The sequence below is a fragment of the Podarcis tiliguerta genome (assembly GCF_965153285.1).
Source record: "Podarcis tiliguerta genome assembly, chromosome: 6".
Classification (NCBI taxonomy): domain Eukaryota; kingdom Metazoa; phylum Chordata; class Lepidosauria; order Squamata; family Lacertidae; genus Podarcis; species Podarcis tiliguerta.
Window position 1 is genome coordinate 73483008 of NC_139539.1, and position 20270 is coordinate 73503277.

Sequence of the window (20270 nt, forward strand, 5' to 3'; positions counted from 1 at the left end):
ACAGGTGAAGGAAAGGGTAGGTCAGGCTAGTGTAGAGTCAACGGCTTCCACAACACTACCACCTGTCCCCATCTCTCCTGCTCCACTGTCTCCCAGGTCCAGGAGAGGATTGAAGAGAGAGGAGCAGAAACAGCTACACGTAGGTGGAGTCTTCACCTGCTTCCACACAGCTCGGGTGGGGGAGATACATAAGATAAAGTTGGGGGCGGGGCCTCACTGATGCTGCAACCACCTCATTGTCAAGGAGCTGCCAACAAACCAGGTCATCCACAGGGCAGGCACACGCACGGAAGGCACAGAAAAACAACAATACAGCAATGTCCCTGGTTCATCCTAACTCAACGAAGGTGTTGCTGAAACTAAGCTCTATGCATGTCCTTCCCCTATAGCCTCTCATTCTGGAAGGCTGCATCGAGAAGTGAGCTCCTCCTCTGGGCCTGTCTGGCAAATTGCTCAGCAACATGCAGGAACCTCCTGGGGTGGGGGGTCAGAGGCGGAGCAGAGTCAGTAGGACTGGGACTGTGAATATGCTGTGACTCTCGGTTTCCAAGGCCCTCCTTCTCCTGACCCCCCTTGATCGCCCAAGTCTTCTGCTTCTATCAGCGCCCAGCTCATCCCTTCTGCTGACTGCTCCTCAGTGTCCCAACGCCAGGCTCCAGGCTCTAAGATGTCACCTTTAGAGCCTTTCCCGGGGGGCTCTTGAGAGGCAGGCTCCCACCACTCCTCTTCATCCAACTGGTCCCTGACACTCATCCGGTGCACACCTAGGAGTAGTTGAGAGACGCAGAACTGATGGATAGGTGTACTTTTAACAATAGATAATTAATTCCTCACTATGAACATTCCTTGCCTGACAACGCTATCCCCTCCAAAGGCTATCCAACACCTCCCCAAAAACTAAAGTCACCACTGGGAGCAATCATTGCTGGCCAGAATCAAGAGCTTCCTCATGGATGACTATAAATTTTGTAAACACAGCAATGTGATAACCATTCTACACAGCCCAAAAGGTACCGTAATCTGATATAAACATGGTGTTACTATGTACCAATGCCTGAAGTAGTTGCAGAATTTCATTGCCAGGCCAATGTGAAATGAACACAGTAGGAAAGGAAGAAACTGAGAGAGGGAAATCACAAAAGAAGCAAGTCTTTTGGGCTCAGCTCTTCTCTGATTTGCATAAGGAAAAGTGTGCGGAATGATGCAAGCTGAGTATTAACCCAAAAAAATGAAATAAGGACTGTCCAGCCTGGTGGAAACTATTGCCTTTTCCCCAGATTTCAGTCAGACAGCAGAAGCCAAGGAGGATAGGAACCTGTGGAGATGGACCTTCCTAGGTGCACCAGATGAGGGTGGAGATGGCATGCAAAAGGAAGCCTGGCCTTATGGTCCTCTTGACATTTCTTCCCAAGAAACAACACTGTTGTGTACGAGGGTCATTCCCCCTAGCCAATTACACTTGTACTATTCTGTTCTGGGTTCTGTTCTTGATAAGCACCAGGCTATTCTGCAGGAAATGCCTAAAAAAGAGGGGGGGGAATGCCCAACCAATTAAGGATTGGATTATTTTCTCCACATCTTTGATCAAGCACAGGCGGTGACCATTGCTGGAAAGAGCAACGAGGCTTAAATGAAGTTGAAAATTACTCGAAGTCACAACGTAGCTTGGGCACAAAGGCCTAACCTTCATGTTTTCTCCGTGACATTTCATATCACAGATAACATTTCATATTGTGTTTCTGATGTATTGTTCCCCAGGCTCCCTGCTGCTGTTCTTCAACTATGGGGATGACAGCGTGGAATGACATGCTTTGGACTCCTTCAGTAACAGTGTGCACGTATGAGTGTCCAAACAGGTTGCTTAGTGGTTAAGAAACCCCAGAAAATCCCATCTATAAATGTATTTGTACACATTAGCCAATTTTAAGCAAGAGTTTGCTACTCCAACAATGCCCACAACATTCCCAGAAGCTTCTGAGGGAAGGCATAAGATCCTTGATAGTTCACTGAGTAAAAAAAGAAATCACTATATACTTTGTAAAATTTAATGTAACATTAAATCAGCTACTTTTATTATGAAACTAATTACTTTCTCTCTTTTACACACAGAACTTCCCCCTTTCTCCTATACAATTAATCATACTCATATACTTCCTAAAATAAAAAATAAACCACCTACAATTTGGTAGTTATAATTTTCCTTTGTCCGTGTTCCGTGGTGTTTTTTTTCTGGGGAAGGCTCCCTAAAAGGTAGTACTATTTTAGGGAAGAAAGTTTAACAAAGGAGCAGGTTTTGAGATTTCCACCATCCCAGTCGATGATCATCCCTGAAATAGGGTTGCCATATTGGCAAATGTTATGTACTGAAGTTCTCACCCTGGGCCAGCAAGGGGATACTGTAGATAGTTTTCACTCAGGTCCACATATGCAAATAGGGGATTGAAAGTGACGTTCAGTGATTGGATAGTTACAGAAAATGGTTACAGTTGCGTTGTAGTGGAACTCTATATACGCAGGCTGGCTGAACCCTTCAGTTCAGTTCTGTTCTGGCCTGTGAATAAACAAGAGCTGTTTGAAGAATCACTGTGTCGTCTGATATATTCACCCACAACTTAACAGCAAAGTTGTTTAGTTTTGTCCAAAGCTTTTTTTGTGTGCAAAATCCCATTACAAAATGACGTTTTTGAGCTATTTTAATGAAAAATCGGCAAAACCATTCATCCGGATTTCCCTAGACATTTGGGCCAATTTCTGCCCAGACACTGCTGCAAACCCCAATATTCCAGCTATGTCTGGGAAATATGGCAACCCTACCTGAAACTTCAGATAAGAGCTACACTTGTTTAAACGTTCCATCCTTGCTAGTTGTTGCTGAGTAACGCTTCAATTTCGCCACAGAGCTATTGCACTTTGAAGGAAATTCAGCGTACACACTTTGCTACAGAAATTCTCCAGATTTCTTTGTAAAGAACAAAAAGGACACCGTCCATTCTGCGTAACACCTTCACTTCAAGAAAAACAACCCTTGAGCCGTGCTGAATTTACACATCGAACCTGATATTTAAATCAAGCCTGGATCAAATACCACATGAACTGCCTCTGGCTCATCTGAACTATTCCGCTTTTTGCAAATGCCCCATTTCGATGAACTGCAATCCTTTCCTCCTCCCCAACTTTTATATATATAGAGAGAGAGACAAGTTCCTCAAGATGGCCCCCAAATTCTGACTGAGATACCAACTTGAATGAGGCTGTTGCTTAGCAACACTTCTCTTTTTTTTGTTCAAATTACATTTTAAAAATCCAGTATGTTCTGGATGTGAATAGAAGCTGAAAATGAGGAGCTCTTAAAATTTTTGCTAATGCTATCAAAGCGCCCCAACAACAACAAAAAAAAAGGTTGAGAAGTACAATTGTTAAGGGTGGTTTTCCTACCCGCCACCCACCCACTTCTACGATACCTCAGATGAGAATCTCATTTGTATGGGCAATAATCTCCCTGCAATTTCAGGTCCTATATATTCCTCAGGAGTTTTGAAAAGAAAATAAATGATCGCCCAGTTTCTATGCTACTGAGACCATCCAACACAGCAATGGGCTTCCTTACTATTCATCTCCTGCCAATTCCATATTCTCTTCTACACATACTTCTCTTCGTAGTCTCCTTTTTCCCTCTCTGATTTTCTTATAGCACTGTCAAAACCAGTATATAAGGAAGAGTCTGATTCAAAGCCCCAAAGGCCACTCATACTCTTGATTCCAGTGGTCTCTGAAAAAGAATCTGTTATGTTGGATGAGTTTCAGTTAGTAAGGCTCGAGGCCAAAGAGGTGATTAATGCCTCCTTTGCCAGAGCAGGGGTCCCTGTCTGCTTGAAGGAGGCAATGGTTAAAATAAAATAAAAAACCTGCTCAAGAAATTCCCTGGATTTGGAAAACCTAAGTGATGACCGGCCAGTTGCTAATTGCAGCTTCTTGGGAAAGGTTCTTGAGCTGGTGGTTGCAGACCAGAACCAGGCACTCTTGGAAAAAACTGATTTTCTAGATCTACAGTAGAACCTCTACTTACGACCGCCCCTACTTGGGCCCGATCCAAGTTGCAACCGCGGCAAACCCAGAAGTAAATACCAGGTTTGCCATGATTTGCGCGCACACAGAAGCGGTTTCTGCCATTTGTCCATGCGCAGAAACGGCTGACGCCGTCTGCACATGCGCATAAGTGTGCAGCCGCCAAATGCGCCTGCGCACAATGGCGCTTCTACCAGCAAACCCGTATCGACTTACAGGCGGACCTCCGAAACTGATTCCGTCCATAAGGAGAGGTTCCACTATATTGGTTTGGGAGCCAGGAAATGCTCAGCATGCACATGGGTGGTATTCAACTAAGCTTTACTCAGGCGCATTGAAATTAATGGACCTGACTTCTTTATATTTCCTTGAACACGGTTCTGATTGTTTTGTGGAAGGACAGCAAAATTATTTTTTCGGATTTCGGGAAGTTGCCAATCTTTCTGAAATTTTCTACATTTAAATTTATTCACAGACAACATGCTTTTGAGTCACTGTCTCTTTTGCCACATCTGGAAACAGTTGGCAATCTCAAAGTTTTGTTTAGTTGGTTATTTGAAATACTGATTATTGTTTTTTTAAGGGCTGCGTGTTTTGAGAGAAAAGATGTGTAAAATACATGCTGAAATGTGAATTTTAATGCTGATTTTTAAAAAAAATTAAAATGCAGATTAATTTGGGAAAGGGGGAGGATAGACTTGTGGAACAACACTGTGAAAGCAACACAGATCAGAGAATTCTGTCAGAAATGGAAATGGGAGCAGAAATTGCCACAATTTGCATTTGTTTTCAGGGCCAGGAATAGAAATTACGTAAGTGAATATAAGCAGTAGTTGAAATCATGCTTCTTCTTCTTTTTTAATCCACAAACGTTACCGAAATAGTTGTTACCGAATTTTCTGCATGGCTTTAGATGCTTCCCTTTTATTGAAATGCATTGAAGTTAATGGTATTGATTTCATCCTCCATGGATAGTGAGACAAATAATATAGGTTTTATTGGAAGCAGAATGAAAATCCCACCCCACTCCCATTCCTAAATGGAGTACAAGGTTTGGTCAGAGACCCATCTAAGCTATATTGTCCCATTCTACCCACTGACATAAAATCCAAAGTTGTTGAGGTTTGGGGGCAAAATTGCAAAAAAAGCGCTATTTATATGCACTGCCGGCAACTGGAGACAGATGACATTTTCAGATAGACTTGGGGATTACCATCTGCTCTCCATTTCTAGAAATTATGCCTTTGAACTCAAAGATTTTCCCTACAGCTCTCTGAGGCACAACAATATAGGCCCCTCTCAGCATTGAAGTCTGTACTGCAGACCCTCCAAGTGTCCATAATTTCAAGGACAGTCCTGGATTTATAGAAGCCATTCTGGTTTCTGATTTGATCCCAGAATGTCCCGCTTTTCCTTAGGATATCCCCATTTTCATGGGAGGACTATTGGAGGGTATGGAGTCATGAAACCTCTGAGCCAAGGAGATAAGTAACTATACAACCTATTGATGACATCTGAAGGCAGCCCCTATAGGGAAGGTTTTTCAATGTTTTGTTGTGTTTTTATATATGTTGGGAGCCACCACGGGTGGCTGGGGAACCCAGTCAGATGGGTGGGATATAAAAAATAAAATTACTATTATTATTGTTGCTATTATTATTATTATTATTATTATTGAATAGGACGTCCCTATTTTCATCAGAAAAATGTTGTAGGGTATGGTATTGTCACACAAAATCTGGCCTTGGCTTTTAAGTTCATCATGGGGCAGGGAGATTGGTTTAGCAAAATACAAAACGAGAGAAAGCCATATGAGAGGATCAGTCTATTGTGGCAGATATTAATTTAGAGGTGAGAAGAGCTATGAAAAAAGATGATGTTACAGGTCAGAGGGAACAGAAGAGTCTTTTCTGTAGGCCAATTACAAGCATTTCCTGCTTTCTTTGTCACCCTGCTGCATGTAAAACTAGGAGACTCCATGTAAACACTTCATTATTTTCTAGAACTCCTTCTTTGACCTTTTTAATCTCTGACAAGCTCCGAGTGCCTTTTAGGACTAATCTTTAGAGTTAACACCTCAACTTCAGGCGGTAGGAATCTTTAGACGGAGAATATTAACTTTACTAGCAAACAATGGCAGAGACTCAGCCAGCATGGATTCCATGGCAAACAGAACCTGCTGGAAATTCCCTCTTTTATAAAATGGTTAAATATATGGGACACTTGTGCTCCTTTCCCTCAAGGCTAGTGGCATAACCTGATCTGGGAGGAAATTAACTAGAACCAATGAACAATAACACTGGTCAACAACAAATTTGTTGTCTGCATTTTTTCAGCTGATTTAGGATGAATCTGATGCGCTGAATCCAAAAATCACATTGGTTTTGCTCAATGAGGTCAAGTTTTTGAGCTATGGCCACATGTCTTTTTTTACGTTTTTGTTCACATGTACGCTTGTGTGGAGCATTTTAGAAGAAGTTGGTGGGGGTAAAATGCCTTGTCAAATAATTGTTTTGATTGGAAATGATTATTTTAATGACAAGAAGTATTCAGGTCCAATAGTTCTGGGTGATTATGTCGAAAAGGGATCAGTTTGAAGTCATAAAACCTCGAAATCTTCCATAAATTGGTGTGGCAAAGCATAAAGTTGGGGGATCAAAACTAAGTCTCAGCTTCAGGATCAGTCCTTCCAGTGAGCACTCAGGGCTCATTCTTTCCTTAAGAATGGATAGGTTTGCTCTTCTTGCAGTCCATGGGACTCTCAAGAGTCTCCTCCAGCACCATAATTCAAAAGCATCAATTCTTCTGTGATCAGCCTTCTTTATGGTCCAGCTCTCACTTCCATACATCACTACTGGGAAAACCATAGCTTTAACTATACGGACCTTTGTTGGCAAGGTGATGTCTCTGCTTTTTAAGATGCTGTCTAGATATGATAGCCATCTTCAAATATCTTAAGGGCTGTCACATGGAGAAGGGGGCATGCTTGTTTTCTCCTGCTCTGGAGGGTAGGACTCGAACCGATGGCTCCAAGTTGCAAGAAAGGAGATTCTGACTAAAGATTCGGAAGAACTTTCTGACAGTAAGAGCTGTTCAGCAGTGGAACAGACTCCCATGAGAGATGGTGGACTCTCCTTCCTTGGAGGTTTTTAAACAGAGGCCATTGCCATGGATGCTTTAGCTGAGATTCCTGTATTGCAGGGGCTGGACTAGATGCCCCTTGGGGTCCTTTCCAACTTCTATTCTATTATCATCATTATGCAGCAAATGCCACAAGTATTAACGAGAAAGGAACAATGATCGGTTCTCAGTCCTTTATGCAATGGCATCTGTTCCCCCAAGAGATGTGCATTTGCTGAGAACGGCCAAGCTGTTTATCCCGCCGCTTCTCCTGCCCCTTTTCAACAAGAAGTACAGGGCAGGACAGGAAGCCAGGACATAGCTGGGAATGAAAGCTTTCAATCAGATGAGAGGAGCAGAGAGGAACGGATGCTTTTCACAGGGGGAGCTCAGTCAGATTCTAGTTGCAAGAGTGCAAGGTCTTTCCAGGGCTGTCTGCATTCTTTCATCATCATTAAAGCTCTGTGATTATATGCTTTTGATTTTAAAATTACACAATACAAAATCCAAGCGATAAGAGTGTAATTTGGAACAAAGGAAGGCAGAGGAAAAGCTATAATTAAAGATACACACAAATGCTAAAAACACTGCATAGAAAAACACTGTAGCAAGGCACAAATTCATGTAATGTGAGCAGGATAGGGCATGTAACAGACGGGTGCCCTTAATATGAAGCTCTGAATTTCACAAGCATGTTCCATGTGGTCGTTGCTATGGTAACTACCTTTATTTTCTGAATCTGTACAGATGTGTACAATTCATGAACTTACGGCCTGTGAATTATTGCTTTCTGGGGGGGAGGGGAGTATCAATAACTTATGAAGCTTTTCTTTTTTTTTTTAAGGGAAATCACTTCACGATTCCTCTGAGGGGTGTGGGGAAATTGTACCTGTTTAAAGACAACAGAGATCAGAAATCTGCATGCAGGCTGCAGAGGAGAAAGTGAAATGAAGATAGTTAAGTAAAATTACCGCAGCTGCAATTCTACACACACCTGGAGTAAGTGCCAGCGAATTCAGTGCGAATTACTTCCGAGTAGACATGTATAGGATTGGGCTGCCTGCATTCTATTACATTTCATAGGACTGTTGGTCATCCTACTGGGGAAAGTAGAAAAACAAACATGAAAGAACTATACTTTAAACACGAACAAATGCATTTGTTGCAAGAAAGCTAACCATCAGAGTCATGTCACATGAAATGCTATTTGCAGCAGAAACATTAACTAGTGATTTTTGTTTTTAAAATGTGCAAAACCTGTTAGGAAAAAATATTGTTTTTTTAAATGCACACACACACACACAATTACGCAGTGATTGAGGGCAGAACTCAGCCAGGTTAAGCCTATTAAAATTCCCACAGGGAGATCTTTAAGTGTGTGCTTAACTCTTTCATTTAAAGTGTTTATATATGGCTGGATCAGGTCCTTGGTGCGTTTTGTGACATTGTTTGCAAAAAAAAAAAAAAGTAAAGCATTTTAAAGGAAATCCCTTGGTATTTCAACTACATGTTCTACCTGCGCTTAAGGGGAGGGGAGTGTAGAATTTGTTTTGGTGTGTGTGAGAGAGTGTGAGTGTGTGTGTGTGTGAGTGCGAGAGAGAGAGAGAGAGAGAGAGAGAGAGAGAGAGAGAGAGAGAGAGTCTAAAATCCACATGTGAATATTTGAATGCTCATTTCATCAAATATCCCATTAGGTTTAATGGAAATCTAGGCTTAGGAAAAGAAATTATTACAGTGTATAAATAGATGGAAATCACAGATATGCAGTAAAAATCTGTACCAAAATTAAGTTGGTGGGGGAAATGTCAAAACGTATAATTTGCTTTTGTAGGGCTTTAAAAAAAAAATCCCACGCATACAGCTTCCAAACACAATCCTGCCAAAGTTAAAAACTTTTTTTAAAGTCCCATTGGTTTTTATAGCAAATTAAACCACATGCTTTGTTCTTTCCTGTGGGAACTCATGGGATTCTAAAGTGCATAACTTGGTGGAAGTGTGCCCAAAATGTGTGTGTTTTTTAGAGAAAAGTAGCAAAATATTTTGTAGCAGAATGCATTTAAACAAAAAACCCAAAATACTCTGGGCACATTCCATCAAACATTAGTGTGCAATCTTCACTTCACTGTGTTTATGTTGGCTGTCTATGCAACTCAAAAGAAATTTGACACCAGCAGTAACTTCCCCATCATATAATGTTTTGAGGGTCAGTTCAGAGCATCAATTTCCCCTTATTCACGCAATACATTTGAGTTGCTGCAGGGTCAAATCAATATAACAACTTCTACTTGTACATGCAAGTATTCAAGGAGAAGCCTCTCACCCTGAAACGCCACAACTCTGGGTCAGGACTTCTAGAGTGGTACCCCATGAGCCACTGGATGGAAATGTTGTCCTTGCATTGTGTGGACATGGAAGTGCTTTCATGAATTGGGATAGAGACTGCTGCCAATGTACTCTCAAAGGCTAGATTTTTGGTAGCTTCCCAATCCATCATAGACTGGAGTCAAGCAGACAACCTTAATTCAAGCACCTAGATTGGGAGCTAAAGATCTTGGAAATTAGGTCCATACCCCAAAATGGTTCTGGGCTTGGTTTCTTCCCTTGCTGTGCTCAGATATGGCAGCCCTCTTTTGAAGCTGACGGGCTTTAAAAAGCAGTGTCGGCGCTCCAGACTTTTAGTATTTTGCAGAAGGGATCTAAGCACATCCCAGAATTTTAGGTTTGTGCAACTGGAGCAGATTCTAGTGGTCTGATGCCCTAGTGCAAAAAAGGAAGCCAAATGTGGAGTCTTCACCCACGCTATCCCAAAGCAAATATGAGCTTCAAAAGAGGCTTTTCCCTCCCCCCTTGAGGAGTGCAGAAGGGGAGAAAAGGGTTAAAATTCCACTCTGTGTCCACTGCAATTTTAATCGTTTTCAGCCACCCCACCCCAGATGCTATTTGCATTTTAAAAAAAGCAACTGCCCATTAAGTGCAACAACATATTGTGGTTTGGCCCTAATTTTGTCATGGATTTAGGCCCTCGTATTCGAGGGATTAAATACACACTGGCACTGTCAGGAGGTAACAGCTGGGAAAATGAGAGAGAGAGTAAGTTTTAATGGTGAAATAAGGAGACGTGGTGAAGATGGGGGGGGGGGTTCTGTCATAGTTTGACGAAGACTGTTACATTCGTCACTGATATTATTACAAATCATAACTGTGTGTTATTTATTCAAGTCATTATTAGAAAGATATAAGTTATCGCTTACTGCCAATTCCATCAAGGGCAAAGAATGCTGTTAGTAAGAAGATTTCTTCCTTTCTGCCTTGCTTTTTCTGCAAGAATTACATAAATTACATTTAAGTCATTGGATAATTATGAACTTTCTTCTCCTTTATATTTATATGGAATATTGATTGAATTGCACACTGTGCTTTTACAATAAAGTGCTCTCTCCCTTTTTTTAACGTTGGTTCCTTTGTTCCTCCAAAAGGAAACTGACAGTTATCCTTTTATAAGCTATTCTAAGAACATTTTCCCTTCTTTGAAACTGATTGATGCACTCTTTTAAATGTTCCTGCAAATATCTTTTGAATTTAAGTTTCTGCATAATGTAATAAGATAAAAAGAATTCTATACTTCAACAAGAGACATTACAAAGCAACCGGAGACATTATCAAGAGCATTAACAACCTCCTAATAGCAATAAAACCTTTTAACTGTCTGATGTTGAACATGCTCCCACCAAACCACCACATATTATGGTAATTGGCTCCAATTTCTGAATCTTTCATTGCAAAGTTACAAGTGAGGTAGGAACTGAGAAGTAAACCTAAATCCACAGCCTTGCCAGTTTATTCCCTACCCACCTAACTCATTCCTTCCCTACAAACCACACACCATTATAATGTTTATGATGTGTGGGATCAGCATACCTCTGTCTTCAGGCAGCAGCACTCCTGCCCTGTTACAGAAGCTGTTATACAACATTTCGTTCTCCGAATGAGTTCTAAAAATAATTCACGTTTTTTTCCTCGTCAAAATCTATCATAACAGTTCCAGTTGTTGCCTGCTGATCATCATTGGAAAAGGAAACTTTTACGCTATTTTTGTTATCAATTTTCTGTATTTAACCTTCCTTCTAAGCGAGCCAAAGTTTAGTTTCTAGTTTGAGGCTGTGCTAATTGCATGAAGAGAAGTAGCAAAAGAGCAGAATGGTTTTTTAAAAAATAAAATAAAAAATCTGCAAAGTTTGTTCAACCCTATGAAAGCACATGAAAAAGCAGAGATTTCTTGTTTGAAGGCAAAATGAGGTTTAATGGCAATGTCAGCACAAACACTTAACCTGGGGTTTACTTCCCATTTAATGTTGCGAATTCAGATAAATTGTCTATTGTGCAGCAAAGTTCTTTAGAGCCTGACAACTGCACACTGGTTACTTGACTCTCCTCTCAGTGTTGCTGATCTAGCAGCATCTAGCTTTCTAGATGTCTTCATTGCTTTACTATAATGGTCAGTTTCATGTGTGATACATGGTTTGATTACTGAACAGCTGCAAACTGACTCCGCTTGAAAAGCACTGAGGTTTGAGGTGCCACGAGAAGATCTGAACGTTCTCCCTGCAATGCAAAGTCTGCTTTAGGATTATAAAATTTATGTTTCACTTCTCACTTTTAAAATCCCAAAGTCATTTATTACAAAGAAGAGAAAATATTGTGATAAAATCACGGAAGCGTATGCAGAACACATTTAACAATATAATATCATATCACTTGTAGCACCCAAATGTCCAGGAAAACCAAAATGTGTTTTCCTGGCACCAAAATGATAACCTCAGTTTAGTTTCTAGTTTGAGGCTGTCCTGGGTCAGGCTGTCCTCCCTTGGGAGTGCATTCCATAATGGGGGAAGCTGCTACAGAGAAGGCCCTTTCTCTCATCGCCACCTCCAGATTTTCCTCAGAGGTGCCATGTTGGGAAAGGCTAGCCCATTTGGGGTGACTCATCCACATATGAGGAGCACAAGTTGATAAGCATGCATGTGCAAACCAGCCCTCCATCAGATTTGGGCTAAAGCATTTGAGGTGCTAAGAAAGAAAGCACAAAGGAAGACTAAGTGGAGTAATTATTTCAAAGCAAAGAATATGCATACAGTGGTACCTCAGGTTAAGAACTTAATTCGTTCTGGAGGTCCATTCTTAACCTGAAACTGTTCTTAACCTGAGGTACCACTTTAGCTAATGGTACCTCCTGCTGCCACCATGCTGCCGTCGTGCGATTTCTGTTCTCATCCTGAAGCAAAGTTCTTAACCTGAGGTACTATTTCTGAGTTAGCAGAGTCTGTAACCTGAAGCATCTGTAACCTGAAGCATCTGTAACCCGAGGTACCAGTGAACTGTTGATACAGTTTTCCTGCTTGGCAGGGGGTTGGACTCGATGACCCTTGTGGTCTCTTCCAACTCTATGATTCTATGATTCTACATCATCACTCAGATACAAATTAAAAATGGGATGCGGGTGGCACTGTGGTGTAAACCACTGAGCTTCTTGGGCTTGCCAATCGGAAGGTCAGCGGTTCAAATCCCCGCAACGGGGTGAGCTCCTGTTGTTCAGTCCCTGCTCTTGCCAACCTGGCAGTTCAAAAGAACGTCAAAGTGCAAGTAGATAAATAGGGACCACTCCGGCAGGAAGGTAAATGTTGTTTCTGTGCACTGCTCTGGTTCGCCAGAAGCGGCTTAGTCATGCTGGCCACATGACCCGGAAAAACTGTCTGCAGACAAATGTCAGCTCCCTCAGCCAGTAAAGCGAGATGAGCGCCACAACCCCAGAATCGTTCGCGACTGGACTTAACTGTCAGGGGTCCTTTACCTTTACCTTTTTAGGGCTGCACAAACAGTCCTCTTCATTCCTGCTTCTGGATTCCAGAACTGTTTCTGGGTTCCCAGATCCCATCACCCCTGACTTTTGGCCCTTCTGGTTGGGGCTGGTGGAGTCCACCAATATCCGGGGAGCCGCAGGTCCCCCCACATCTGAGGAAGTGCTGAACATATCCATATTTTACATCCACAGAGACCCCTACCCAGGGAGCAAGGCTCTTCTAGCAACAAACTGGACAAGACAATGTTCTGGGGGTTTTAAAATTGGCCACAACTTCATTGATTCCAGAGGTAGGTAGGATTTGGCTTGGCATTGCATGTAAATTCCTCTCAGCCTCCCTGGAATGAACAGGGTTGAGCCTAGGATAATTAGTCATCTGCATCACACTCGGATCGCACTCCCAAGCCACTGAAGGCAGCTATACACCTTGGCTTTTGGACAGACTTCCATCTAGACCCCTCTACTGGGGTTCCCTGTGAACACACAATCTTCTGAGGTACCATATGTTTCCTTAACTTCTTATGAGGGGATCAGGGGTGCCCTCAGCAAGGACAAAATTTGGCACCACCCTAAATCCAGCACTGAGGGGAGAACTTCTGTATTCTGAGAAGCCACAGATATGAAAAATGACAGGCAGCAGCATCTAAGTGGGTTTCTTCTTCACACCTAGATCATGCCACCATCGATGCTGCCTGAGTGGGGCCTGCTCTGCAGCGTCCTAAGCAAAACGACGAATCCCATGTGGCTACAAAGGAATTATACACATACTTCTTCCTCAAAGGGAATTCCGTATTTTGAGAGTGAAATTCCCAGATCACAACATATTTAGCAGATTTGAGGGGATTCCCACCCGGCAGATGCAATCAATAAATCAGTGGGGTGGGGAGAAAGGACCATATTATTCCGTACGTTTCCAAAATTGAGAAGGTAAACAATCCCTTCACTACAAATGGCTCCTGTAAAAATTTACATCAGGTGAATGTGGTTCACCCCCCCCCCCCAAAAAAAAAGCCACCCTTGGGAGTCTTCCGAGTCTAATGAGGCCCAGGGCCCAGAGGTTCCCCGCCAGTACTGTAAATTAAATGCTGCAGCCCATTAACACTCTCATTATTAAGATTCTTTAAAGAGAGCCTTTGCAGTGCTCCAGCAGCTTGGTATACAATTAAGAGATAGCTCTTGTCATGAGCCCAAACATTGTCAGAGCTTACAATTAACTGACCTCTTTGCAACCGCTCCTGAGGAAATAACAAAGCTTAAGAAAAGGGAAAGTCGCACAGATTGTAGAGTGCCATTACTCAGACATTCTGTGTGCATGTGTGTTGCTTGCTAGTAGCAGCTGTGGCAACAATATTAACTATTACGTGTTTGTTGTTCTTTTAAAAAAACACCTCTGTATTAAACATATCCAAGTCACACTTGGTAATGAGCGCGGCTTTATTTTCAATAAAATGAAACGTTATTTTGAGTTGCTACAGATTGATTTTCTAAAGTCATTCGAATGAAATACGCACCATGTTTTTTCCTTGCTGGCAGTTAGCCTTATCCAATGGGCTCAGATTTGTAAAATACTCTTCATACGTTATAAAGCCCAGGATGCCGAGCTGAAGGGAGAAGAAGAGGAGGAAGAAGAGGAGGAGCAGGAGGAAGAAGACGAAGAAGAAGCAGTCAAAAATAATTGGTGTCAAGTTATCTTTAATATTACTGTATTACATTGTTCACCAGTGTACAGGCACTTTCTATTCACTTCCAGTTACAAAGTGCAAGCTGTCTTCAGTAGTTTCATTATAATTAATTTCACGGTGGCGTTTTGAAAGCCCAAACTTTAAAACGCACACACACACACACACACCAGAGTCAAAGCCATTGCATGCCTTTTATAAGTAAGCAGCAGTAAAGTCACACACAAAAAAACACCTTCACAAGCCAAGTAGCAATCTTTAATATATACCCAAGATTAAATCATATTGAGGGAGGCTTTTAAAGAAATAAATAAAGAAGGGGGGAAGAATAAGGACTGGCGTTATTTTTTCTCCTGTAAACACAATAAGGTGCAGATTATAGATAAGACTGAACATGGGCTAAGCCTTTAAAAACAGCTTGTCGGCTTTATCATGCAAGTTTAAGTCACGGTATTAGTGCCTTAGACTTTTTAAAAAGACGCCATGGGAGGCACTTTGAAATTAATTAAAAGCCTGCATTCATTTGTTTGGGAAAGATAAACTTTATTCATGGGGAAATAACCCTGACACACTTCCCTGCCCGCCATAGTTTTCAAGCAAAAATTAGACACTGCCGGTAATATCTTAGTATTCCTTTTCCTTGGGGTATGACATACAGCTATACAGGGTATGAAGATTTCTGAAAGAAGTATTTATTACTGGTACATCCAAAAGATTTCATGTATTGCATCAGAAAGGCTTGATCGACACCAGAATGATCTGTCAGTTTGTTCTTCTAATTTTTTTTTTAAATATATATTATTATTATTTTTAAAGGTGCTTGCTTCGGAAGTTCAACAGCAGCCCCTAGTGGAAGCCAGGAGTACGGCTGGTCTGGTCCTTTTCAATACAAACCCACCCCACAGACCCTGGCAGCTTGCAAAAACCAATGGCAATTGTGAAACCAAGTACCCTAGAGAGACTGCATTAAAAAGGCAAATTCTGCTTGTGCGCTCGCTGTGGCCTGCATGAACCACTGCTGCTGGCATGTCACAGTCAGAATGCGACCTCCAGGACATTGAAAACGCTGGCCTTTGTCATGGTAATCATTGCAAATTTCAGCCGCTGTCACTCCGAGGGGGGAGTAGGAGAGAGACACAGCCAACAATATACATCTGTCTGGACTGTCACATTCATTTTATGCATGAAGTCTAATAATTACCCACTGAATAATACCAGGGGGTGGAGGTGGGGGGGGGGCAGGGAGGGAAGCACTTTGGAATAATGTTCAGCGTGGCTTAAGTCAAAGCAAGAAACAGCACAAGCATGAGCCTATTATGAACCTTTGCTGCACACCTATTATTAGGATGAGTTCTGCCTTACATTCCCGCAAACGGAAGACACAAAACAACCCTTGTGTGGAGGGGGAAAGTTTGTTTGAGCCTCTCACACCCCTGAACGGCAGGTCACAGCAGCGTTCAAAAGGTATGAGAGTTGTGGCAGCAGAGGTTACCCTATCTCCTTCACTACTTACATTGCAGCCATTTATTTATTTTTAAAGGTCCCGTAGATGGAGAAAAAATATCCTCGCCAGCTCTGGTTAACTGACTGGAATTCCATATTGTTCATTAAGACACCGGAGTAGCTATAGATGCTCCACAGGCAAAAACAGAGTTCTACCTTTTTGGAAGGCTAATTAGGGATGCCATGTGTCCTCTTTTCCCAGGACCCGTCCTCTTTTGCATTGGTATGTAAAATGAGAGTCGTCATAGCGATCCATAGTTAAAAGCAGAAGTCGGCAAATGTGTCCTCTTTTTTGCTCTTCAAAATATGGCAAGCCTAGAGTCCATTTTAGAGGGGGGTGAGGGGGAATTGACTTCTTTGGCAGTTACTGCTTTTTGTCTTCACAAGTCCACTTGGTTTTTCAACGTAAAAGCTGGTGGGTGGCAACAAAATAATGTCTCTATCCAGAGTTATGAAATGTGCCTATTTTCTTATGTGAATAAAGTTACACCTATTGCTTTTAGTCAAAGGTCTTTTAAAAATAAATGATAAACAGAAAGACAGAAAGACAGACAGACAGACAGACAGACAGACAGACAGACAGACAGATATACAGTGGTATCTCTAGTTACGAACTTAATTTGTTCCGGAGGTCCGTTCTTAACCTGAAACTGTTCTTAACCTGAGGTACCACTTTAGCTAATGGGGCCTCCCACTGCTGCCACCGCCGCCCGATTTCTGTTCTCATCTTGAGGTATAGTTCTTAACCTGAGGTATTACTTCCAGGTTAGCGGAGTCTGTAACCCGAAGTGTTTGTAACCCGAGGTACCACTGTAGATGATAAAGTAGTAACCGTAAACCTTGTTTAATGGCATCTGGTAGATGCAAGTCTTTGAATTTCTGCCTGCATTCTGCTTGGTTTTGAGTGCTCTCTGAACTCTTCCCGATGGAGGAAAAGGAAAGATGGTGCCACCGGTGAAGATACAAGCCTACCGCTCTTTGACAAGAACACTTATGCCTTTATTCCCACCCCCAATAAACACTTTGGCATGGAACTAAAGAATAGGAACCAATCCAGTCAGTCAAGTAATCCCTCAGCTTAAGACTGAAGTGACAAAGCCTGCAAAGGTTTAACACCTCAGTGAGAACTACTCCAGGCTGGCCCTACCATTAAGCAGAATGTGGTGACTGTCTCAGGTGGCAAATTCAGGGCTGCATCCTCCAGAGCCCTCTGTTGGATGACAGAGGTGTGAGTGCAAGCACTGAAGTAAGAATTAGTTTACAGTCCAGTCGGTTTCTGTAGATGGAACGGGGGGCGGCCATCTTGTTTGTCCTTCACTTCAGGCTGCAAAATGTATTTGTCCTGTCCTGGAACTACCTCAGTCTTCTCTGCCAAATACAATCTGTGAGTTGTCTGAGAAGCACTGCCACATTACATGTATGTTCTGTGTAGGGATGGGTGTCTATTTCGGTTTCTCTCAGTTTCTCATTTTTCCAATCTTAGGTTCAGTTCTCCACATTTCCACATCTGCTTGGATTTTTAAAAAATTATTTGTGAAAACTCATCCACATTTCTCTGTATATACACATTTCTCTGATGTACATATTTTAACAAAGCAATTTTGCCTAATGCAACAAATTTTTGTACGTTGCTTTCATAAATATATGGATTTTATGCAAACTTTACCCTAGTATATCCATTTCTGCACATATCGATTGTCCAGAGAAGCGCATTGCAAATCTCAGAGAAAATGTGGATTTCAAAGGATGGGTGTATTTCGGTTCACACATTGTTTCGGAAATTGTGAATTATGTAGGTTCGCCTTTAAATGTGAAATGAACTGAATGTTTTCCTCACCCCTGGTTCTGTGTGTAATGCTTAGGACATCACCAGTGCTCAGCTGGAGCTAAATAGTAATAGCGATGTTACAAAAGCTATGTTATTTGGGGGGGAAATGAACATTAAACATTTCCCTATATAGCTACAGCTGAAGAAGGAGGGAAACAATCTAATTTTCATATGCATTCAATATAAAAGAAATGCACAGGGGGTGAAAGCAAAGAGATATGAAAGAGAACTCAATGGGATTCAATATCTGAAGTTATAAATGTCTGGATAGTTCTGCTACATCAACACTGGGGGGAGAAAAAGTAGCTGGATTGTAGTGTTCCTAATAACACCATCTAAAGCTTGTGTTACCTGGGGATTAGATGAATGAGGGTGGAGGGGAATGGAGTTGCTGAATGTAAGCTAAACAGACAACTAAAAAGGCTAAGTTCCATAGTCAGAATTTCAAACATCATTTTTCTTCAACTGGCTAAAGTATCAAAACTGTTAAAAGTCTCACTTAGTAGCATAGCATCCATCACGGACAATTTGAAGCAAAGCAATTATTTGTGATCTCTTCGTTCATTCATGTTATTCTTCAGCCCTTCCACTATTTGAATACTTTCTTGCTCCAGCACTGATAACAGCGAAAAAGTCCCAGCAGGGAACTCCAAACCTCCAAATCTGTCTATCAATTACTGAAATTTGCCCGTTTGAGCCCAAACATAATTTCTTTTCAGGCAGGGGAAATGCTGCAGTGGTGCAGGGAGGTAGGCAAAAATGAATGAAATTTTAGCATTAAAATAGAAGTTTGGTTCACATACAAAATAATTAATGTTAATTTAACAAACTTGCCATGCACCTGTGGATTAAGGCAAGAATCTAAAGAATCTCACAACTTAGCTCTGCATGCCTGAGTCAGGTTTGGATTTGGGTTTCTTTGAATGGCAGCCCACTATGCCTAACCCTGAAGGCCAACCTAAGGAGAGTTTTGCAAGAAGTTTGTGATGTAACACTGTGTGTATGAGAGAGAGAGATGGGCATTCACAGGGAGGCATATTCCCTGGATTCCCAGCTTTCTATCTTTTCTTCTGTTTATGTAAATCTCTAGCCCTTGTGGAACCTGAATTGTGTGGCAAGAAGTGCCCACATTCTTCTCGTTATTTATTTTGTCGGCAACCAGCCTGCTCTACCTTCCTGTGGTTTTAGCCAATGAATATGTCATAGAAATGATTTGACATTTAGAGAAGCAGATCTAGCTAGGCAGACAAGGAGACAACTAGAGTGGCACACCCACAATCTAGGGAAGGCACTTCCTGATTCCTTTTCAAGCCTTATATAATAGGTCCTCTTTTTCCAGGACACATCCTCTTTTTCATGGGTAGAGTCATCATAGCGATCCATAGTTAAAAGTAGAAGTCGGCAAATATGTCCTCTTTTTTGCTCTTCAAAATATGGCAACCCTATTTGCACCCCAAAACAAAAAGAAGCAGAAATGATGTGTAGTTCATTATATTTTTTCTGGATACCCATAATGTGCATATTGGTTTGTGCATGTTGCTCAATGAAGCCAAAAATCTCATTGGCCTACCTAAAGTAACTTTGGGGTCCCAGCCTGATTGGTCCCAGACCAGAGAGATTATCACATAGCACTTCTCTTTTTCCCTGGCAAATGCCCAGAACTGTCAACTCTGACATGCTCAGGGGCATGAGGGTATCTGGATCTTCCTTGCCCACCCCTACACATCCAGAGTTATACAGAATTAGTGGGTGGCGCTGTGGTCTAAACTACTGAGCGTCTTGGGCTTGCCAATCAGAAGGTCAGCGGTTTGAATCCCTGCAACAGAGTGAGTTCCAGTTCCTCTGCCCCAGCTCCTGCCAACCTAGCAGTTCGAAAGTACGCCAATGCAAGTATATTAATAGGTACTGCTGTGGCAGTAAGGTAAATGGTGTTTCCGTGCACTTTGGTTTCTATCACAGTGCTCCATTGTGCCAGAAGTGGTTTAGTCACATGAACCAGAAAGCTGTCTGTGGACAAACACCGGCTCCCTTGGCCTGAAAGCGAGATGAGTGCCGCAACTCCATAGTCACTTTTGACTGGACTTAACCGTCCAGGGATTCTTTACCTTTACCTTTTTATACAGAATTGGTAGGAGTTTCCCCAAATACATGGTTCAGGTTTCCTTCCCCCACACAGTGGCTCATTGCTGCATGCAGAAACAAAACCAACAGAACAAAG

General features: G+C 41.9%; 1 protein-coding gene across 1 annotated transcript in view; it reads right to left on the reverse strand.

The window, feature by feature from the left end:
- The window catches only part of LOC310679594 (uncharacterized protein), a 33897-nt gene extending 14037 nt beyond the window's left edge, over window positions 1-19860 (reverse strand). Inside the window, exons 1-3 of the mRNA XM_083445131.1 lie at window positions 17064-19860; window positions 14554-14643; window positions 10437-10503 (exon numbers count right to left, since the gene is read on the reverse strand). Of these exons, the coding sequence (XP_083301257.1) occupies window positions 10437-10503; window positions 14554-14643; window positions 17064-17078 (172 nt within the window). The 5' untranslated portion in view covers window positions 17079-19860. The remainder of the gene's footprint in view (window positions 1-10436; window positions 10504-14553; window positions 14644-17063) is intronic.
- Window positions 19861-20270: the final 410 nt, after the last annotated feature.